The sequence below is a fragment of the Rutilus rutilus genome, assembly GCF_951802725.1.
Source record: "Rutilus rutilus genome assembly, chromosome: 20".
Taxonomy (NCBI): Eukaryota; Metazoa; Chordata; class Actinopteri; order Cypriniformes; family Leuciscidae; genus Rutilus; species Rutilus rutilus.
Window position 1 is genome coordinate 17,362,819 of NC_140225.1, and position 24,265 is coordinate 17,387,083.

Here is a 24,265-nt window from a genome sequence, read left to right on the forward strand (position 1 = left end):
CGAATTGGTGCTGTCAAATCGATTAATCGCGATTACATCTAACATAAAAGTTTGTTTACATAATATGTGTGAGTAAATATATTTTTATATTTATATATTATATATATCTAGGCCTATATGTAACTGTGTGTATGTGAGAGGGAGAAGTCTGGCTTCAACGAAATTTCTTAAATACTATTTAATGTTATGTTTAGTGCTATGTATACACATTTTTGCTAAGTGATCATATATATATATATATATATATATATATATATATATATATATATACATAATCACTAAACAAAATATAGCACTAAACATAAATAGCAAAATAGTATTTAAGAAATTTCGTTGAAGCCTGAAGTCTCCCTCTCCCGGAAAGAGGAAGTTTTATTTGCTGTTGCCTGCTCGCTGTCCGGTCTGTGGTCGCTCCTCCAAACATTACTCCTTGAGGAGGAGCTTTCTATGTTTTGAAAGCGGACTCAGATGATAGCCGAAAATAACACAGTGACAAGACATTCAATAAATTTGATGGAAAAGAGTAGTTTTCATTTTTTTTTTTTTGCAGGATTAATATGAAAAGCAGTTCTATCCCAGTGCTTTTGGATAGATTCAACTGATGAAATGGCACGTTCTCTGATTCTTGTGGGTATTTTAGTGATTTTGATGCCTAGTCTTCATACTGGAAAAGCTGAGCCTTATTTTGAGGAAGAGAAGAGGTCTTGTCAAGGTGCTTTCGACTTGTATTTTGTCCTCGACAAGTAAGTGGCCTTTATATTTATGGCATCTTATTCTCTTCTCACCGCGCACTGCTGCGCGACGCCTCTGATCGACGCCCTCAGAAGCGCGTGGACCGCTATTATAACAAAAGTCATTCGTTTAGACAGCCGAATAACTGCTGAATTGATCCAAATGCTTTGATGTCCAAACAAGTTGTTGATATTTTTTAAAATGATAGTAATTTGCAGGAATATATACTAGCAGGAAACGTCCGGTGAGATCTGGAGCTATTCCCAAAGGAGACCATGGCAGGATAAGAGAACAATGTCTCATGGAACTGACATGAAGTTTAAACAAAACTCCAAACCATAAAACACTGAACCATGCACTGCCTGCACAAAATTAACATGCAATGTTGCTTATGGTTTTCCTAATTATGGATTCCTAAAAAAAATTCTATTGTCAAATGGCTTTAGACGCAGCAGGAGGACAGGACTCTTTGCCTCAGGCGACTCTTTAACAAGCATGATTTTCTCTCACCTGGTGCTGTTCACATCATTATCTCAGGGGCGTCTCACTCATAAAAGGCAAAGAAATATACCTCATCATGATATAAGATCATGCACTATTATACAAATCTAATACAAATACCCAGTTGCAAAAAAGTATCATGTCATGTCAAGATAAATTAAAACTTACAACTGCATCCATTTGTTTACATGTAAATGTTTGCATAATGGAAATAGTTCTTAATATTTAAGTGTGTAATGAGCTCGTAGTGAGTGTAAGCGAGGAGTATGTGGCATCCTTCTCATACTATAGCACCTTGGAGTGAATACTCAAACAAGCTTAAACATGCTGGAGCATTCTGTATGTCGGTTATAAAACGAACCGTTTTGTGGCCATCAGATTTTAGTCAAATCTGAACTAAAGGCTCAAGAGCAACATTGCATTGTCTGTAGTGACATCTGTGTGAAATCTGAAGGAATTCCAGTTTGAGTTCAGGTAACAAGAATTTAGATCAATATAAAAACATAGTCAGTTCTTCCAACTATAATCCTTTGTTGCACCATTTGTAGTGCACATGCATATTAGTTACACTTCACAGTTAGCGCTTCTGTTTGTAAAGTTTTCTGAATGCCTTTAGAGACCTATGGGATTGCATGCATCATCAAGCTTTTTCCACACTTTCACACTTTTAATCAGCTGAATGGTTTTGGCTGAAGTTTTGGGGCCTTAAATGCCACTCAGTGAACCTACACTAATTGTAAATATCAGGCCATCGGTTCAGAGAGTTTTCGGAAAGAAAACAGGCGCAGTGCTTTTCAGAGAGACAATACCTTTGATTATCAGTGGAATGAGAATTAGTTTTATGTCATTATATAGGACTCCTTTTAATTTAGGGCTCCTTTTTAATAATAATAATAATAATAATAAAAACATACTTTGCAAACAGAGCTGATGTTTCTAATATAACAACATTCAGAGTCAGTGGTTTGCTGAAGATTGACCTTAGCTCACAGGAAAAGAGATCAAACCAAGATTAAACTGCATCAAAGGAAACCAGCACAGTCTTGTTATTCTAGACTGCTGCATACCACCACTGTGTATTCAATGCAATTATTTATTTCAGTGGCCCTAAACTGTATTTGTACACACTTAAAAAAGGCCTGAATGCCTTTGCATTAAATAACAAAATATCAAATATCATCTGCCACTTTTTAGCAGATTTTTAGTGAATGCAGTAACAGTATATGGAGTCAATTCAGTTCACACAGGTGTCCTAGCAGAGTAACCAGCAGGTGTAGTACATCCCATTAACTATGGACATTTTCCACTAACATTTGACAGCCAGAAAGTGTCCCAAAGCTTTGTTGTTTTATCATTTAAAAGCTGTCAAACATCTTTTTGAGAAACTTTCTTTTGGTGCTTGTTTTGTGTTTCCTTATATGGCACTTTCATATTTTCTAATCTAATGCAGTACCATTCATACATTATAAGTGTGGCCCAAGTGTTAATTTAGCAGGTGTGTTTAGAACTGACATCAGATTAGCATTGATTGCTCCACATGTCCAGTTTTATGTTTCCTGACCCCCTGTCAGAGATGGAGCTGTGAGCCTTTTTGGATGCTGATGTAGATGCCAGCTCTGTTTTAGGTCCTCAACCTGTTACACTCAACCATTGCCATCTGTTCCCATTCAAATGGCTGGCTCCAGGAGGAAGGGGTGTTGCCCGCTGCTAGCAGGAGGCAGATTCATCTGGCACAAAGGCAATTAGCTCTTGTTGGAAGCGCTTTGGGGCCTTTAATTAATTAGTGGCATGTGCGCATTTTATAGAGTACTTAAGGACCTGCTACTCTCAGATAGTATAAGAAAAGGTGGTAATTGATATGTAATTGTGTTTAAGGTAGCCATTATAATGCACAGAAGAGATATTAGCCTCTAACTCTTTGAAGCATGTTGTTTTTCAACACACATGTTTGATTTTGTTATAGATCAGGAAGTGTCCAAAACCACTGGATTGAAATTTACTCCTTTGTGGAGCATCTTGCGGAGAAATTTATAAGGTAAAGTTCTATAGTTTTGATGCACAATTGTCCTGTAATCCCTTTATGGAATAATATGTGAATCTTTATTTACAGCCCAATGTTACGAATGTCCTTCATTGTCTTTTCAACTCGTGGAACCACGATTATGAGACTCACAGAGAATAGGTATGACCAAACACGCATCCAGGTCCTCTATGGACACTTGTCCAAAACACCACTAATGTTGCACACAAGTACACATTTTTTGTCTGCATTGTTATAACATTCCTCCAACATTTGTAATTCAGAGATGATATTACCAGAGGCTTAAATGTGTTGAGGAGACAAATACCAGGAGGTGATACATATATGAATCTTGGATTGGAAGAGGTATATTTTTCTTTTTGAAACAACTGAATCAATTTAAATCCTCTGCTATGGTTAAAATCCCTGCATTAATGCTGTAAACATCAAATTGCAGGCAAATCAGCAGATATATCATGGAAATTATGGTAAGCGTCACCTTGAATTACCATGCAATTCATTCACACTTTTACTATGGGAAAATCAAGCCTCAATGAGATGATGTTTATTTCACAGGGACAGCCAGTGTGATCATAGCACTGACGGACGGGGAGTTAAACGACCATCAGTTTGTCACAGCACAGCAAGAGGCAAGTACACAAGCCAGTGATGTCGTAACGGATGTGGCGGGTTCTCTGGCAGATGTGTAATTGACAGTGGCATTTGCTTAGTAATAGAGCTGACTGTGTTTTCCCCGTCCATGTGCAGGCGCAGAGAGCTAGGTCTTTGGGAGCCATTGTATACTGTGTGGGTGTAAAAGACTTTAATCAGACACAGGTAACACAACAACATTGTACAATGAGTTGCTTTGTGCCTCAGATTTGAACCATAATAACTTTTCCGTTCTCTCAGTTAACCTGTATTGACTATATTGTATTGCTTGTTTAGCTGGCCACAATTGCAGACACCATAGAGCATGTGTTCCCAGTTATTGGAGGATTCCAGGCCCTTGAAGGAATGATAGACTCTGTAAGTGTCTCTATTTCTCTGTCTCTGTCCATGAGGGAGTGAATCACCTAAATTATCCCTTTGCGTGTGTACGGAATACAGGAGTCACTTTTAAAATTGCAAGAGTTGGCATTTCGTGGCTGTTATCAACAAACATGGATGCCTTGCCAACCGTTTAACTCAGTTGGAGTCAGATATTTTTGTCAAAAGAAATATAAGGGACCAGGACGGAAGCCACCACAGTGTGGAATTAAAAAAGTAAAGTAAAGTGACATTTTTTAAATATGAAATAAAGTTGCATTGTGTAATGTAAAGTCACACTGTTAAATATAGTCATATTGTGAGTTAAACAGTCAAGTTGCTAGATAAAGTCACGTTGTGAGACAATAGGTGTGTTCGACTTGAAGCGGCGCTGTGCAGGCCGATCGGTGTATGACATCAAAGTACCGCCAGAGCGGCTCTGAATGCTTTCGAATCGCTCTCGCGGTAATTTGAAGTCATACACCGATTGGTCTGTGCAGCACCGCTTCAGGTCGAACACACCTACTGGCAACTTATTCTATGAACCCTAACCTTAATATAACAGTCTACTACTACTGAGAGTTAGTTGACATGTAGTTGCAAATTTATGACAGTTAGTTGACATGTAGTTGCAAAGTTACTTATAGTTAGTACAATGTATAAAGTGGACTACCGAAATAAAGTGTTACCTATGAAGTCACATCACAAGAATTTAGTAACATTGCAAGATATAATGTTGCAATTTGGAGATATCCCAAGTCACATGGGTCAATTTTCTGAAATTGAGATGTATACATCACCTGAAAGCTGAATAAATAAGCTTTCCATTGATGTATGGTTTGTTAGGAAAGGATATATATCTGGCCAATATTTGGCCGAGATATAACAATTTGGAAATCTGGAATCTGAGGGTGCAAAAAAATCGAAACATTGAGAAAAATGCTTTTAAAGTTGTCCATTTATGTTCGCGATTGTGCTGCATTCACTCACAAAAATAAATGTTTTAGATATTTACGGTAGGAAATTTACAAAATATCTTCATGGAACATGATCTTTACTTAATAGCCTAATGATTTTTGGCGTAAAAGACAAATCGATAATTTTGACCCATACAATGTATTGTTGGCTGTTGCCACAATAGCCGTGCTACTTGTGACTGGTTTTGTGATCCAGGCTCACAATTTTGCTACTGACGTTACAGAGAGTGATGTTACAGCATTACCAGTTAGTAGTTCAGTTTGCATCTGGGAGTGAATTTGGTTGAAGAATGTGATTGCTCCTTTAAATGGCTAAGGTCTGTCTGTATTGACTATTAATCACCCAAGCACTGTTTTTTTTTTTTCTTCTTCTTCTTTTAGATCATCAAGAAATCCTGCATTGAAATTTTAGCAGCTGAGCCGTCCAGTGTATGCGCTGGTGGTAAGAGTCACCTCAGCACTTGCCATGGTCTTTTTTTTTTTTTTTATAATTAAAAATAAATGTTATATTTACATCTTGATTTGTACATTAAATCAGGATGTTAATAAAAGAATATGAGAGGACAGTGCGCAAACATTAATACACAAAAAGCTGTGCTAATTTTGTGAAAGCCCTAAGCGTTGTAATGATGGCTCACGAGTTGCGGTCTCTTGCACTCACCAGAAAATGAAAATTTATCATGTCTGGGCAGAGCTAATCCGCCTGTTCGCATCACCAAGGAGACGGCGCTGTAAGTGCACTCTCGCGCAGTAAGTGCATGCTAATAAGGTCATGTCAAGCCACATCCATCCTCTCTGGCCTACACACCAGTGCTCAATGTGGCAGGCCTGTCTGCTGAGCAGCAGCCAATTAAACAAATGGGCATTTCACTGGTAAAGGCGGAGCGGAACTGCACCGCAGTTATTCGGCAGCACTTCGGCTAGACAACAGATCCGATGTGGCAAACTAGGCCAGGAAGAACCAGCCAGGCAAAAAACACAGCTCTCTTATTTCACTTGAGCATTCCTAACAATAAGTTCTCTGTCACGTTGTGGGACATCAAACCTTGAAGCACACGGAGGGAGAGAGAGAGAGAGGGCATGCAGTGACCACTGGCAAACGATGATGGTTAAAACAACAATACCCCTGCAGTTTGACCACACACTCACACTGTTTAGTCGGTAACACTTTACAATAAGCTTTAATTTGTAAAATAAACTAACAATGAAACAAATGTGTACAGCATTTATTAATCTTAGTTAATGTTAATTTCTACATCTACTAATACATTTTTAAAATAGAAATTTGGGTCTGTTTACATTAGGTAGTGCACTGTTAACTAACATGAACAAGCTATGAACTAACATTATAAAGGTTAATAAATACTGTAAAAAATATATTGCACATAGTTAGCTCATAGTTAGTTTTGTTAGTTTTGTTAGCTCATCAGTTAATGAACTGTGAACTAGCATGAACAAAAATTAACAGCTAGATTTTTATTAACTAACATTAACAAAGATGAACAAATACAGTAACAAATGTATTGCGTACTGTTAGTTTGTGTTAGTTTATAAATTAACTAATGTTAACAAATGAGACCTTACTGTTAAGTGTTACCCATTATTTGTATTAGATTAGATTTAATGGGATAGTTCTCTCAAAAATGTTCAAATGTTGTTCCAAACCTGTATGAATTTCTTTTTCTGCAGAACATAAAAAAAGATATTTTGAAAAATGTTTTCAACTCTATTAGTCCATACAATGAAAATCAGTGAGGCCAAAACAACATTGGACCCCATTGACTTTCATTGTATGCATAGAAAATACTGAGAGATTTAAAAAAAAAAAAAAAAATCTTTTGAGTTCTACAGAAAAAAAGAAATACACTCAGGTTTAGAACAACATGACAGTGAGCAAATAATTTACATTTTTGGGTGAATTATCCCTATATCAAATATCTTTTGTTATTTCTTTTGTTGATGACCCCAGACCACATAGATAAGCATGATTAATGAACATAATCCTTAATGGAAACATTGCATGACAATGAATGTCATAATTAATTAAACATATTGTTGTGTAATTAAATCAATCCTTGAAGTAATGCACTGTGAAAATTGCTATTAGCCATAAGTGTGCTATATTCCTCGAAATATTACAGTTTAGCCGAAGATTCATTAGATGCGCGGGCCTCATTTGATCGTGGTTAGTGGTTTGTTTTGGTTTAGTGTGCTGTGGAGGCAGTTCCAGTGTCTGACAGACTCAGCGATCAAACTGATGAGAAGTGACCAGCCCGTGCAGCCTGCAAACAGGCCATCACTCGCTGTTTTGAGAGGAGGCCCAGCCATCAAACGTGACAGCAATCGTTGCTTTGATTAACCCTTGTGATTCTGCTGCACCCCATCCCCCATTCGGGCAGTGATTGAAGTGTCCGTGCTCGGACGTGGCACCTCTGCTCTAAACAGCCCGAGCCATCAAGCTCTCAGGTGTGGATGGGAAGCGTCAGCTCTCCCGTGCAGCACAACGGGCGTGAGCCGACAGCGTACCAGCCCCTGCCCACCATCTCGCTGCCAGCGCTGCCCGCTGCCAAGCCAGTGTTGACCTTTTTACCCCTGCGCTGTCCTGTCAGAACCCGACACACCATGTCTGACAGTAACGCGGGAAGAAAAGGACATGGATGTTGATGCCCGGCCTCTAAAATTAAATGGAATTAGCCATTTCAGTTGTATGGACGTCACATTAAGCAGGCATGAGCAAGGGAGCTGGGCAAATTTAGACGCAGAGGTGGGGTGGAGAGGGGCTTCTGCATGGCAGACGGGATTAGTATAATTAGGGAGGAAATGACAGGTTAATTGGAACGGATGGGAGTGGAATTTGTTTTGGTAGATCCATGATAAGACAAGAGACATGCTGAGAATTCTTTTCACTCAAATTTTCCCGTGGCCAGCCTTTTTGTTAATCGCCAGGTCTCATGTAGATATACTGGATGAAGGACTTTACAGTCAACATGATATTTAAATTAATTCAGTTTACATTGTAAATGCACACTCCTGGTCTTGTGATCTATTCTTAGATGCATGATATTCCAAAGAATAAAATTGTCTTTATAATCCTAAATCTATTTTCTAAATGCATGATCTTATTGTGAACGTTTCATCGTTTAATTTGTTTTGTTTAATTTACCTCGTAATTTTCGATCTTTTGGTGAAACGACAGACTTCTCCCTGATTCATTTACTCCGCTTGAAACCCACTACTCTATTACAATCGACTGCAAAATCACATTCAGCCTGTCCTGTCTCAATCCAATCAACAACTGATGGACAGAATCAGCATTGTTTTCTTTTTTGTTAATCTGTTTCATTCAAATGTACGCCACAATACGGAAAAAGATCTATCGCTACTTCTGTTACATCGCAACTTTAATGAAAATTCAATAACTCTTTCTCTGAAATAGCTTTCCTTTTCTGCGAATGTCACTTAGGCAATGTGGGCTATTGAATAATGGTAACCAATAGCTTATTTAGGCATTATTTTAGCAAACTCTCATTCAGAGTTGGTTCCATCTTGATATGTAATGGCCACTTTACACAATCCAATCGATTCTTGATTAACATATTTGTTAACATATAAGTGCAGTGAGTTGTGAATGGCAAGTTAAATTGACTTCAAGGCTTTTTAAAAAGCTTTTTTAGGTGTCTATTGGAGGTAAAATAAAAATCTACTATATTTAGGATTTGATACTTTAAATGCTGATGTAAAAACTGTCAGAAGAGAACTGAGACTCACAGTATAGTGTTATTTCTCACAGCAGTGATATTCTCCTGACCTTTCCTTACCACTATCTTTCCTTATGGCACACTGCACAGAATGTTTTTCATCCTGTGAACTTTACACACTTAAATGTTAAAGGTTTACAACCAGAACATTTTGTAAAAGTGTAGCATTATTCAGAGATGAATCAGTACAAATCCACTCAAATCTGCCTCAGTGCCACGAGTAAGGTCACATCCGCTCTGCATCCTTTGACGCCCGCTGAGACAGGTTCTAAGTGAGGGTGTTTTTCTCTCTAACATATGCTGCTTAGCAGCCGTCAGAGGGTCTACAGCATCGCCTGGGGGGTCTCAAAGGTCAGCCAGCCAGCTTTGTCGGCCACCAACGCAGCACCCCCAGCTACGCGACTCCAAGAGATTTGTGAACCTCTTCACTTTTATTATTAGCACCACTGGAGCATATGCATTTGCCCGGTTGAGTTGAGTGTTCCTGAAAGGTTAAGGGTGGAAAAAAAAATAAGAAAACCTGCCCTCTGGCTGAGCACACTTTATAATTTCACAGTATGGCATTTTTTTTTAAAGGTCTACATGAGACAAAGATCTAAAAAACAGGCACCGCCTTGTGTAGGAATTTTTGTCATACTATAGTTCAGTATAAATAGTACATAAAAACAATATTTAGTCTACTTTTTGGTTACCTTTTTTCTGGAAAAGAAGCAGAGGAATTTCACTATGTAGTAAAGGGACTTGCTAAATGTTTATTATTATTATTTGTGTTTTTTTCAAGATTCTTTCCAAGTGGTTGTGAGGGGAAATGGATTTTTGCATGCCAGAAACATCGATCAGGTTCTGTGCAGCTTCAGAGTCAATGACACAGTTACACTGAGTAAGTAATATTACATTACAAACAGTATTTTTTCCTTAAATTTTCCAATGACACATTTTTTAAGACTTAACAAAACACTAAAATAATGTATGCAACACTATATGTGTATGACTGTTTCTTTTATAGCAATAAAAAAGTGTCATCAAAATATACCTTTTTCTTTTTCTTGCAATTAACTTTCAGATGAAAGACCTGTCAGTGTTGAAGATACGCTGCTTCTTTGTCCCGCGCCAGTCATAAATGAGGCTGGAAAGTAGGTGTTCTTCATCCTGTCACTATATTTTTTAATGCATTGGTATCCTTGAAAAATTTGGGTCAATGTCATTTGGAATTATTCTTATAAGTCAATCTCCACGCACCCTAACACATAGAGACAACAGCCATGTGGTATAATACGTAAAATGAGCGTATAATTAGCCTCTCTGAGAGATTAGTCACCATGGGCTTGACCTGCATGAGAAGTTTCTAGTGAGTGTGCATGTTAGCCCAAAGCTCCGGTGGTTTTCTGAGCTGAGAAAGAAAAGAACAGACAGTTAAAACACAGAGCCGACCGTATCCACATCAGCCGGAGCCGAGCCCCGGAGACTGACTACGGGTTACTTTTCAGGCCTTCTACAACAAATGAGCTGCTGCTGGCGGCTCATTTCCCTGCGAGCCCTCCAAATAATTATGTGTACCGGCGGCTCTAGACACCTTGAGGATTTCATCTGTCTTGTTCTTGTCAGGAAAATTCCTTGAGATGCCAATGAAGGAGCGTCTCATGCCACCTTAAGCAAAACAGGGATATTTTTTTTAATCTTGGTCAGCCTAATATATCACTCCACACACTATATGGCAGCTGATGTTGACATATCGATATTCAGCGTTTTACATTCATTCAAAACTATTGTGACTGATTGATGTGTTCTTGGCCAAATTTGTTGTAAACTTTATCATAATGCACATTTGTGGATTAATAACAACATTGCCCAAGATTATGGAATGCATCGTTTTTCTATTTATTTATTACAATTCTCTAGAATACTGATTTCTGATTGGTCAATTGCACCATCCAACATCCGTCAAATATTTCTTAATTTTCACAATCGTCCATGGCAACACTGTACTGTTTATCAGTCCGTTCATCCGGATACTGAAACCAGCACTATTTTTATTTATTTCGTTTCACACGAAAGACTCACTCTCTCTTTTCAGACAAAACGATATTTTGAATTAGCCTTTATTTTTATATTTCTATTATTTTTATATTTTTCAGCTTTAACTTATATTCATTTCAGTTTATTTTTCTAATTATAGTTCTCCAACCTAAACTTTTAGATTTTTAAATTTTTCATCTAATATTTATATTGTATTATTCATATTGTTAAGATGATGTTTATTTCGCGATATAATGACGTCTGCATACCATTATTTGGTTTCAGAGATCTCGTAGAGTCTGGGTCTCTCAAAAGTCAGCCAGATGTGGTATGTATTCTGATAAGGGAAAAACAGAGATGAAACATTCCATTATAATCCAGTTACAAGGAAGGGTGGGGTTATTTAGGCCAATTAGAGCCAATGGAGAGTCTTGAAATTAAACATATTTCCATCCTGTTATGCAAACTTTGATGTTGGGAGAAATAAGTAATAGTAATAACACAGTAATAAGACCATCCATTGAGTCAAATAATGTCTGTATAAACTGATTCCATTGTAAAAGGCCATTTGAGTTTTTAAGGGGTAAGAAAAAGGCAATTTTAGGGCAAAGTCTGCCCTCTCCTACTCCTCTGCATCCACGTCTTTTGAGACGAAGCTGTCAGTGCTGTCACCTAAACGCGTGGTGACTGAGTGGCCTCCTGAAGACGTGCTCAAAAAGAGCCAGCCGCTTCCTGATTGATGGAAAATGAGATGGATCTGTCACTGGACCTCCCTCCACCACCCCCCCACCCCCCACCACCCACCACCACCACCCCCTTTATCCTGTTGTGCCCCCTTTGAGCCCATCCCCCATCCTGCCAACAGAGTGGCACTAGAAGGGGTGTGCAGGACCGACAGTGAGGAGTTGGGGCAATACCCCTGTAGTAACTTATATTCAGCTCTGTCTTCTCCCCCACCAATACAGAGGAAGAGGTGTCGCCTAAATCAAGAAAGCTGAGACTTTTTCCACTGTACCAGCGCTGTGAATGCCCATGGTAGAGCCAAACATCTCTGATATTGGGAGAAATTCCATTTTTGAAAAAAGTTGTCAGGGGGAACTGGACGTGGCATTGTCAGTTTTGATGTCCATAGACAAGTCTTCATAGACTGTCAATCAGTCACATGACAAATACTTCTTTTTCATCTCTTTCTTATCACAGGATTATAAAACATGTTTTACTGAAGATCTTAAAATAAGACTTATCACATGTAATCACTATATATTATTAACATTATGTAAAACATTTACTCTTCCATTCAAAAAGTTTGTGGTCATTTATGATATTACAATGATTTATTTTTTAATTTTCTATACATCAAATAAACTTGAAAATTAATCATGGTTTCCTCGAAATGAAACAGCACAACTGTTTTCAACATTCATAATAATGTTTGAGCACAAAATCAGCATATGAGTGATTTCTGAAGGATCATGTGATACTGAAGACTGGAGTAATGCTACTGAAAATACAGCTTTGCCATTAGGAATAAAGAGACGAAAGACGCCCAGAGACGACAGCCCAAGGTTAAGTCGAGGGAGGAGCCAACGGAGACCGACGGAGGCGGAGCCGATGGATCCCAGGGCGCAGATGGAGAAGATTGACATCGCTGACACAAGAGGCCTTGGCGATGCCCGAGGACTGAGGCAATACCGGTGTGATGGAGGACCGAGGCATACCCGAAGGGAAAGAGGAGCCTACTGCAGCCGTAGGGTAGAGGAATAGAGCATAGCGGAATGTCCGCAAGACCAGGGTGGAGTGACGACTGCCCAAGGGGGAGCCGGTGGGATGAGAGAACCTGGTGAAGAAGTAAGGCCGAGGGTGTCTGGTGGAGCCGAAGGTGGGAGGAGCAAAGGTGGAGCCGACAGGCCGAGACAATCTAAGGCGGAGCCACTGGATTTATCCGCTCAGGCGCTGATGGTGATTGTAGGACCTGAGGCTAGACGTGAGTGCTTGGCATCGCAGGAGATGAAGGGCTGACAACCTCCAGCAGAGGGCTGGAGAACTGGCTGAGCAGGAGGCAGATGAAGGCTAGACAGGGTCGAAGGTAAAAATACATTGTCCATGCAGGTGTCTGTGCTGTCTAGAAACAGCAATGAAAAATCTGAAATGGAGTGGGAGACGATACCTCTGCGCTGAAATCAATCAGCCAGGCCACTGATGTCATGGGCTCACTCACATCCCTGGTCAGACTCACTGGGTGGTTCCTTTTCCGGGGCGAAGGTCCGCGCTGACCTCTTATCTTCGGGCACTGGCTGACATGTCGTGTGGCAGCTCTGCGAGGGGCTCGCAGGTTTCCTCTGTGGTCGATGGTGGTGGAACAGACTCTGGGTCCGGCTGTGTTCTGGACCGGGGAAAACTCAAATAAAGGATGAAAACAAAACTGAAAGTCCATGAAAGTGAAACTAAAGATGAATGAGTCCAGATAACTATGACAATATTGTAATAATATTTTACAGTATTACTATTTTTATTTATTTAATCAAACAAATGCAGCCTTTAGACTTTAGATCAAACACATGTGACATTATTAAGGGCCTTTTATCAGAAGAAAATCCTGAGAAGCAGAAGATTTCTCAATTTGATTCCCATTGAATCTCATTTGTGACTTTGAGAACATAGATGATAGATAAACATAGATGAACATGGATGATTGAGATCTCCTTTAAAGCCTGCCAGTCCCTTTGGCTTGTTGTTTGTATTCCGGGATATAAAAATGCATAGTTGATCTAATTTAGATAGCAGTTATTAGTCAAGTTCCTGTTCCTACATGATTTCAGCCTGCTGGTCTTTGAGTGTTTAGTTGTTATCCATCCAAGAGGAATGCATTGGAAGTCATTTAGGCAGCTGTGTGAAACATACATTAACCATACATTAACTGGCTCCAGATTACACATTTAAACAAGAAAATGCTGATCTTAACGGCTTTAATAATAACCACATAACAAGCTCACACATGTCCATCATAGGAATGCAATGAATTTGCCTTTTTCAGCAGGTGTGATTGAGGTGTTTTTGTTGTGTTTCAGGGTGATATATCTGCAGGTTAGCATGAATGAGGGATTGTCCTACATCACAAGTTCAGTGCACATCACTACTGCTGAATGTGTAAGTCTGTCTTCCTTTGACAAAACCACTTCTGCCTGTAAAAACATGAATGGCAGATTGGCGTGACAATGATTCAACCTCCCTGAATGTCTTCTCAAAGACTATTTGACATTGTTGTTTGCTGTCTACATCTTGTTTGGTTCCTTTTCCCTTCTCTCTTACCCTTTCTTTTTCTCTTATGAGGTCTCCTCTGCTTTCTTTCATCAGAGGAGTCTGATTTTGTCACGTAAGTTAAAATTAGCAGCAGTAAAAAAACAAAAAAACAAATTCCATCTCTTGGAAGCAGCCATTTGCCCTGTTCTTCATTCTCCTTACTATTTGTGTCATGCCAGTAAATACTCATGAAGATGTATGTTTGTATCTCTCTGAGTGCAGTTTGATGGGACTATCCTGCTCATCTCATTGCTGGCTGTTTTCCTGTTGTTGGGTCTGGTTCTGATGTGGTGGTTCTGGCCTCTGTGCTGTACAGTGGTACGTCTGTACGTCTCACAGGTCGAAGCTGTACATAATTAACATTTACAGTGGTAAAAAAAAAAAAAAAAGTGTTTTGACAATTAAAACACAATTTAAAATGTATGGATGTCATTGCATAAGATAACACAAAACATCACATATGGTAAAGACTCACAATCACACTTGCAGCCATAGCAAAAAATGTATGCAAGCAGTTTTTTAGCAGTTTAATTTTTATTATTGTTATTTATAAATCATGCATTTATTTGTTATTCACACAAAATAAAAAAAATTGTCATCATTTACTTTCCCTCAAGTTGGTCCAAACCTGAACGAGTTTCTTTCTTCTGTTGAACAGAAAAGAAGATATTTTGAAGAATGTTAGTTCATTTCCAACATAGTTAGTCCAACATTCTTCAAAATATCTTCTTTTGTGTTCAGCAGAAGAAAGAAACTAATACAGGTTTGGAACTACTTGAGGGTGAGTAAATTCTTCCTTGTTATTAATAATAATCAGGCGTTTATTTGTTATTCACACACTTAAACATGCATTTAACATTGTCAGTATATATTATTGTTATTCAAGTCAAGTCGCCTTCATTTATATAGCGCTTTTAACAAGATTGTTTCAAAGCAGCTTTGCAGTGATAATAGGAAATTAATAATATTAATAATTAATAATATAATATATTAATAACAGATTGTTTTGGCTTTACAGCAGCTCTAGATATTATATAGATCATGCATTAATTTGTGTTATTCACACATTTAAACAGTGATTTGACAATATTGGTATATTAATTATTATTATGCTTTATGTGTTATTAATACTAAAAACAATGATTTAACAATGTTGTAACATTCCCTCAGTGACATTAATGATGATTGTGCTTAATGCAATCATTGCAATGTAATGCTGTTATTATTTATAATATACTATTTATAGTGTTTCTGTTTGTACTGTACTGCTCTTTGCTTAGATTACATTCTTTCGCTAAGAATTATTTTTCTTTCAGGTCATCAAGGAAGTGCCTCCACCCCCTCCCCCTGTGCCTGTGAGTCTAACTCCCTCTAACCTCATTTTGTGCTCATGTTTGTGTATGTGTGTATTTAGGCACAGCATACACTCAAACGTACCATGGAAATTTAGAGCCGATATGAATCAGGAGTCAGGACAATTCAAAAAAAATTATAAAACGATTTACTCTCATAAGCTGAATCCAGTGCATTCCAGAAATGCCATCATTTCTTGTAAACCACATTCCCTAACACTGCCAATATCAGCTACTAAATATGAGTGCAACTGCTTTGAAAAGCTGTCCGTCACCATTTAAGGGCATTTTCTATGGCACAGCCGTGTAAATAAAGACAAGTGAGCAGTGTAAGTGGACACAGTGCAAATCACAGGCTCAACCGCAGGATGACTGAATGGCAAAATTCAGGGAAAAGGGCTCATAATGATCCTCTTGTGTTTGCTTTGTTTCCAGAGGTCAAAGGCAAGCAGTCACTGAGGCTGATAGGAAATAAAAGAGCTTTGTGGAAATGGCTTTAGTGTGTGCATCTGTGCTTCTCACCACTGAAAGCGCAAACAAGGAGCTCTGTCTCTAAGGCTTCTCTTTGATTTGGAGACACAATGTGGTTGCTACTTTTTTAACTAACATTATTTGACAGTGTCTTTGTGTTTATTCTTTCTGTGTAGGCTAATGTGCTGAGTTTGCTAACGGCAAATTTAAAGGGATTTACTCACCCTCAAGTTGTTCTAAACCTGTATGAATTTCTCGCTGCTGCTGAACACAAATAAATATATTTTGAAGAATGTCGGTAACCAAACAGTTGATTGACCCCATTGACTTCCCTAGTATTTTTCCCTGGTGTTCCCTTGTAAGTCAGTTGGGCTCTGCAGCTGTTTGGTTACCATTATTCTTCAAAATTTATTCTTTTGTGTTCCATAGAACATTTTTGGGTGAACTATCCCTTTAAAAGACAGTTCCAACAAAACAAACAGAAAAGGAATGTTTATATGACTTTGATTCATAGTCATTTAGCAAATTTTTTACTAGTGTGATATTAGTTTTACATAAGTTTTGTGTGCTCAACAGGAGTCCGATGATGAAGATGGCATGGGCAAAAAGAAATGGCCTACAGTAGATGCATCCTACTATGGAGGAAGAGGAGTTGGGGGAATCAAAAGAATGGAGGTGATGCATATTTTTGTACACGATATGGCTTTATATAGGGTGTCATTTGATCATAGGTTAACACAGGCTACAGGGGGATGAAGACCACACGTGACGAGTGATGTTATGAACCCTCAAGGCACTAGAACACATCACTGTGACCTTAAATGCTCCCTGTCTGCCTCGTGCCAAAACTACATCATGTGACATCATAAGACATGCTGATGCCTGTAGATTTACTCCTGTAATTTGCAAAGGTAGCAATATTGGACATATTCATTACTGTTCTTTGTAAAATACACAACTTTTTTTTTTTACAGCTATAGTACCTAAGTGCACTTCTTACACACAGTAGTGTTAATGCAAGCTTGCGTGAAATGTTTTTTGCTCTCAGGATCATTGAAACATGCAAGCCTTTCCACTGCTGCAAATACGGCTTCTTAATATTGTTTTCATGCGGAACCACATTTTTCCATAGTTTGTGTGGTTCATAAGTGGACTGTGTTCCATTGGTCTTTAGGTGCGCTGGGGGGATAAGGGCTCCACGGAGGAAGGAGCTAAACTGGAGAAGCCGAAGAACGCTGTGGTGAAAATGCCTGAAGACGAATTCGAGCCCTATGAACCCAAACTCAGAAAGCCTTATGGGCACAGACCTGCCCATCACAGAAAGTGGTACAGTCCTATTCAGGTACAGGAGTTTTTCCAATAAAATGTAATATGAAATCATCTGTCTAATCTTTGAAATGTTTTAAGGTCAAAAGGTTTTAATAGAACAATTCTATGTGTAATAGGGGAAACTGGATGCTTTGTGTGCCCTTTTCCGTCGAGGATACGACCAGGTGTCACTCATGAGACCCCAGCCCGGAGATCAGGTACAACCATGAACACATTCAATTTACAGACCCAATTCCTTCTCAGAATAGTGGCCTGAAAATTTGGCTTGAATATTTCATAATACAGTATCTACTGAGCTTCATACTGCTTTGTTTTTCTTATTTTCTCTAAGAATAAGCGGCTCTTTTGAATGACTGAATCCACCTTCAGTGTCATCTGGAAAGGAAAAAAATATGTTTATGTAAAATGTGGTTTGTTTTAAAGTGCTTAAAGTATTTATGTTTTAAAAAATGCAAAAATTATTGCAGGGTTGTTGTTGTTGCACTGTAAAAAATTTCTAACCTCCCCAACTCAAAATTTTCTAGTGACTGGTCACATCAAAATTTTTCAATTGGCCCAAGTGAAATTCTGTGAATTGAATTTTTATAATTTACATAATTTCACTTGGGCCAAATGAAAAATTTAGATGTGACCAGTCACTAGAAAATTGAGTTGGGGAGGTTAGAATTTTTTTTACAGTGTGTTGTTGTTGTTGTTTTTTTATCTCAGAGCAAGTGTTTTATGTGGATTTTAGAAAAAAATGTTTTACAGTAACTTTTCTATGAAATGATGAATGGCATTTCTCAAGTATTCACATGCTTTGTTTCTGTTCCAAAACCTAGTGAACATCCTCCATTGGCAGCATTTTATCATAGACGTGATTGTGATGGCTGCTCCAAATACCAGGCAACTTGATTATGCCGGCTCTCAAGATATCGAATTTTGGCCCAATTGTAATGCATCATTTGTATGCTTTTCAGAGACGCCAATCCAAAATGCATTGCAACAAGCTTTAAACATAGATTATCAATTCACTAACGCTTATGGACGCATTAAAACAATCAAAAATGTCAGTAAAGACAATTACAATGTCACAAAATATTCCTATTTCAAATAATGTATGTTCTTTTGAACTTTCTTTTCACCAAAGAATGCTAAAAATGTATCATGGTTTCCACAAAAAAATTATATTAATATTAATTAAATTAGAAGAATTTTTCTTGAGTACCAAGTCAGCATAGATTTCTAAAGGATCATGTGACACTGAAGACTGGAGTAATGGCTACTGAAATATAAAAATACACTTTTCCATCACAGGAATACATTACAATTTAAAATATTTTAAAATAGAAAATAGTTATAATAAATTGTATTCATATTTTGAAATATTGCTGTTTTTACAAACAGTAAACGCTGGCTTGGTTAGCATCAGAGACTCATTTAAAATAATAATAATTGATTCCATAGTGAAATGTATCAATATAAATAGATTATGATTAAAAAATGAATATGTGATCCACAATTTGTGTGTTCTGTGTATGCTGGGATGCTGCTATAGAAGGAAGTGAGGCAGTTCTCTTGTGTTTGGAACAGAGCTGTTGTGAAACTGAGCGTGCTCAGTAGCCGGGACAGGAAATAGCAGTGTAATTACATTGCTCTTAATTCCTCCTCACACGGAGCAGTCGTGTGGCCGAGCACAATCTCTCATTCTCTTGTGCCTTTTGTAAGAGACGTCCCTCGGTGTCTGAGGCCTGCTCTTTGCACCCCGCATTATTCCATCAGCACAAGCTGTGTCATGGCAACACATCTGTGCTTCTGTGAAAGGCATCTTTCATGTGGACCGCAGTGCCGCAGGCCGTACAGTATGATCCCATTGACATGGGCAGACTATAGGTCCGTTCCCACACTGTAGATGGACCGATCTGATTTACTTTAGGTTTATTCTTCACTGCTCCATAATGGGCCACTTGTCTGAGGGACCGGCAATGTCCAGCTGCTCAATGTACTTTGCATGAGCTTTAGATGGTGCTGGTAAAGGCAGCAGACTCTGTAAAGGGCGAGGTTTGGATGGAAACAGCTGTGCCATTCAGGGAGATTTGGGGCGTAGTTGTGTGTTTCATGCCCACCTGCAGCCCACTAGACAGCAGACACAAACAACTCGCTGTGCCCAAACAAGACCTCTGCTCAGCTACAGACGGCCTAATCTCTATATTAGTCCACGTCTTTCTCTTTATAACTCACTGCATTCCCTAGCTGTGACTGATCCTCTGTCTGTCTCTTTCTGTCTCTGTCTCCTCTTTGTCTTTTCTTCTGTTTTCTATTCCTAGCAAAGGGCCTCTTATGTGCATGGCTCTAGTCTCGAGCAGTTCAAAGATGGATTGCAACTAAACAGTCTTATCATTATACTGCTTGTAAAGCAGCACTGTATTGATATTTGTCAAACACGTTGGTTAGGGATTTGCTCTAAATTAGTTAACATTTTTCTCCGTTTATAACACATACTTCAAAATCTCAAGCATAAGTATTGAACTTTTGCAGTTAATTCAGCATTTAAAATTGTAATTCTTTTAAACATTTATTATGAGGATATTTTTAGTCTGTCAAGTTTTATATTTGTATATCTTTATATTTAAATTTTACAATAAATCTCCCATTTATTTACACTGATAGGATGCTCCTGCATTCAAAGTGTAACAGCAATGATGTCATGGCATTTATTTGCATTCTGGATTGTGATTGGTCATGTTTCTTACACCTATTGCATACGGAATTGTTATTTTTCGATTGGTCAACTCATCCACAGTTACCTATAAAATGCCACAGTTACTGTTACTACAGTAAAACTGTGCTAATTTGGATTAGCCACTATTGTCGATAAAAAATAGTGATTTTACTTCTTCTGAACACAAAAGAAGATATTTTGAAGAATGTGGGTAACCAAACAGGCCCTGTTGACTTCCATAGTAGGAAAAAAAAAAATACTATGGAAGTCAATGGGTGCCGTCAACTGTCTGGTTACCCATATTCTTCAAAATATCTTCTTTTACGTTTAGCAGAAGAAAGAAACTCATACAGGTTTGTAAATGATGACAATTTTCATTTTTGGGTGAACTGTCCCTTTATACATTAACATGTATAACCTGAGATAATGTAGATGAGTCCTAGGTCAAACGTTTTACCCATTGGCTTCAGTGCACTCATTGTGATGCAAAGGTGACAGCTTTGCTTTATTACTCACTTATAGTTGTTGTGTAAAGAAAGAAGCTCTTGTTGTTGAAAGTCTTTGTCTGGCCGGTTTACAAGCTTCACCTCACATGCTCAGTATCTGCCCCCTCACGTCTGAGTGCCATCTACAATTGAGACAAAGAAACTCTGTGGAACAGAGAGTGTTTTTGTTTTGTTTTTCCTAATGACCCACAGGAATATAAAAGTTGTGTCAAGAAAGACTCTGGTTAACAGAAGGAAATACATAATTTACGAGTCAAGGTGGATGACATGCTCCTCCGACTGTTCTCGAGGATTCTCCTCTCACGTGCGGGTCTAACCCTCACGTAGCCAATGCTTGGTGGTCTGATTTAACAGCTTATTAAACAGAGAGCCCTATAACATGACATGGGGCCCATTTGGCAAAGGGGGAGCTGAGTATTATTGTGATAGGCTATTGTCAGGTTGGTGGGGGGTGGTGGTGATTGATTCACGTCTGTCTGGCTGGGGGGTAAAGCCATCACTTTGCCGGTCTTGTGCAGCGAAAAGGACAATTTGGCGAGCAGCACAGCAACAGGCCTGCACAAGGGTGAGCATATGGGCCCAATGAGAATGGAGACTCATGAATATTATGCAGATGTGGGTGGAGGGAGTGGGGAAGAGAAATCTGTCCATATGGTGTTTTAACTACTGTGGATGACCCCCAGCAGGCTACAAGATTCTACTGGCTTTAGATCAGGGGTCTCAAACTCAAATTACCTGCGGGACACTAGCAAGGCGCTGCTTTCCATCAGGGGCCAGTTGAACAGTTACAATCTATACAGGTGTTTTACAGCCTATTTTTTTTTAAATAAATCATTTAAAATATTTAAATGTAATACATTTATATCAGGTCTTTCTTTAGTATTTACATTAAGATAATAATACCAGTAATTTGTGATCTTGTGGGGACATTTTTTTGGTTCCCATGAGGAAAACAGCTTATAAATTATACAGAATTATGTTTTTTGAAAATGTAAAAATGCTGGATGTTAATTGATGGGGAGGTTTAGGGTTAGGGGATAGAATACATACTTTGTACAGTAAAAAACAATGGTCTATGGAAAGTCAAGTCCCCATAAAACATGGAAACCCAACATAACAATCCTTAATAGAATCAAACCAAAACTGATCATTCAGTGCTCTCTATATGACAGGTGGTTCGAGGGAAAAGGCTTAAAAATGACAGGGCTTGGTGAGGTTAACCAAAAGTGAAAGTTGTTTCAGAGGTGGAGCAAGTTGTTACATTTTGTTTAAATATTATGAAGTTAAACTTTTTTTTCTTTAAAAAAAATCACTAGCATGTTGCTATTAAAAGGTAAATGGTATCTTATTTGCAAGCAATATGTTGACTTGTGTCACAACTTGTGACAGTTTTCAATCTGTATGTGAAGATTGAACAGCTAAAGAGAAAGATACATGAACTGACAGTTTTGCTTGCCAATCTCACAATGTATTTAAACCATCCCAACACTTTCAGACAACGATTATAGAAAACAGACACCCCCTTACATGGAGAACTCTCTGTCCGTCTGTTTCATATTTACTGTTACTGTTTCACTCCTGCATAGTCAGTGATTTGAGACCACCCTTTTTACTATAACACAATAAAAAGGCGTATCCTGACTCAGTCCTCTAAGACCCTTGAACAAAAGAGAGGGAATCTTTCCTGTGACAGTTTAGCTAGTGGCCTTTAAACTGTCCATCTGTTTGTCTGAGCTCAAACAGCATGGCAGAGACTGACTCCCCCCTAACCGCTCTCCTTTCCACTCGAGTGAAAGTAATTCGAGTTCAGCAAGATCAGAGTAGGACACATATTAGTTCACACTGTGCTTTTTTTTTATTATTATTGAAGGTGATAGTATCAATTGCTGTGGTGTTTGTGATTTATTAGCCATGGCTGGCATGCATTTCTAGCTAATATTTGATTGTTTACCATTCATTCTTTTAATATTGAATATTGTGATTTATTTCTTAAAGTATATTATTATACTCAGTAATACTATCTACAATATACAACCATTCACAAGTTTCTTTTCAGAAAGTAAGCATTTAATTGATGACAGTAATGACATTTATAATGTTACAAAATATGTTTTTGTTTCAGGTAAATGCTGTTCTTTTGAACATTCTATTCATTAAACCATCCTGAAAAAATATTAAGTAGCTGTTTTCAGCATTGATAATAATAATAAATGTATCTTGAGCACCAAACCACCACATTAGAATTATTTCTGAAGGATCATGTGACACCGAAGACTGGAGTAATGATGATGAAAATTCATCACAGGAATAAATTACATTTGAATATTTTCTCAATATTGCTGTTTTTACAGTAGGCCTACTTTTGATCAAATAAATGCATCCATGGTGAGCATAAGAAACTTCTTTCAGAAACATACCTTTTAAAAGTTCAAGCAGTTGTGTTTATTTATCACTTCGATTTCAAAATGTTTTATTGCGTGTAGCCACGTATACTGTGTTTGAGAAGAAGAAGATTTAAAGCTTTGCCTCCATTCATGCACTTGCATATGAATACGTCACTTTTATTTAGGCCCGACAAAAGTGGTTCCTGAGTCATCCAGAGTTTCATTTTATGCACTTAATGAAGCGTAAAGTGGGTTTTGAATGGCTTTGGTCAGTCAGTCCCAAAGTTTGAACCCTCTCTGAATGTTGTGAATTCACAACAATGAATCACTTCATCTTTAAGAATGTAAGTTTTCTCAGAGACCAGTGTCTTGTTCCAACACCGTTTTCACAAATAGCTATTATTCCTTAAGCGCAGCGCTGCAACTCTTCAACCCCACCCCCATGATTTTAGGGACAGAATTGCAGTTGACAGCTGAGTTTCTGAATGTCTGAAGTGCTGTGGGTTCATCTCCTGGGCATTTTCGAGCGAAAGCAAGCAAGAGAACTCAGCTTAGGATCAGCTGCACCAGCGCTTTAGCTTTTGTTTTTGAATCCCACGCGTTTCGCGTTGAACTTGTCACCTCAGGGGTTAAAAATACAATGTATCCATACAAAATATGTAAAGAGTTCAGGTTTCGTTTTATCCCCAGAAGTTATAGCTTCTGATAGCAATGAAATTTCAGCTTTGAACTGACAGTGATCCCACCATCTGTCTTGTGTCCATAGGGGCGATGCATCAACTTTACCCGGGTGAAAGCAGAGGAGCCAAGGTCACCGCCACGCAGCCACCTTCCACCTCCGCCGCCCCCTTCAGACCATCAGCCACTTATGCAGCCCCCGCCCAAAAGACCACCATCCCGGGGACCCTCCATCAACCGCTCACCCCCAAGACCTCCACCAGCCCGGGCCCCCCCAGGCCCCCACGGGCCCCCTCCTTCACGACCTCCACCCTGCCCTGGGAACAGGCATTGAGAACAATGGAGGGCCTTCACAGCTACCCTAAAATCTCTCATTCAAATTTGTGATATATACTAAAGCCACTGGTTTGCCACAGTTTCAGATACATGAGTTTGATGTTGATTTGGAGTGAATGAAATGTGGAGTATGTGTCTGTGGAACACTCTTAAAAAATAAAGGTGCTTTATTGGG

The 24,265-nt window shown here is 38.6% G+C and overlaps 1 protein-coding gene across 1 annotated transcript; it reads left to right on the top strand.

The window, feature by feature from the left end:
- The first annotated feature begins 482 nt into the window (after nt 1–482).
- antxr1d (ANTXR cell adhesion molecule 1d) lies at nt 483–24,265 on the top strand. The gene is made up of 18 exons (XM_084391346.1): nt 483–743; nt 3,197–3,268; nt 3,344–3,415; nt 3,538–3,619; nt 3,711–3,741; nt 3,830–3,903; nt 4,022–4,090; nt 4,202–4,282; nt 5,641–5,701; nt 9,799–9,897; nt 10,081–10,150; nt 14,102–14,180; nt 14,556–14,651; nt 15,650–15,688; nt 16,733–16,831; nt 17,331–17,498; nt 17,602–17,682; nt 23,843–24,265. Exons 1-18 carry the CDS (start codon nt 607–609, stop codon nt 24,086–24,088), a joined length of 1,656 nt encoding a protein of 551 aa, XP_084247472.1. The 5' UTR covers nt 483–606; the 3' UTR covers nt 24,089–24,265.

What these genes read in the sequence shown, in the direction of transcription:
- antxr1d (XM_084391346.1), top strand. Translation starts at nt 607, where the DNA reads ATGGCACGTTCTCTGATTCTTGTGGGTATTTTAGTGATTTTGATGCCT. An exon ending in GTCATAAATGAGGCTGGAAA is followed by an intron (nt 10,151 to 14,101) that starts GTAGGTGTTCTT and finishes GTTGTGTTTCAG; the next exon opens with GGTGATATATCTGCAGGTTA. An exon ending in GGGGAATCAAAAGAATGGAG is followed by an intron (nt 16,832 to 17,330) that starts GTGATGCATATT and finishes ATTGGTCTTTAG; the next exon opens with GTGCGCTGGGGGGATAAGGG.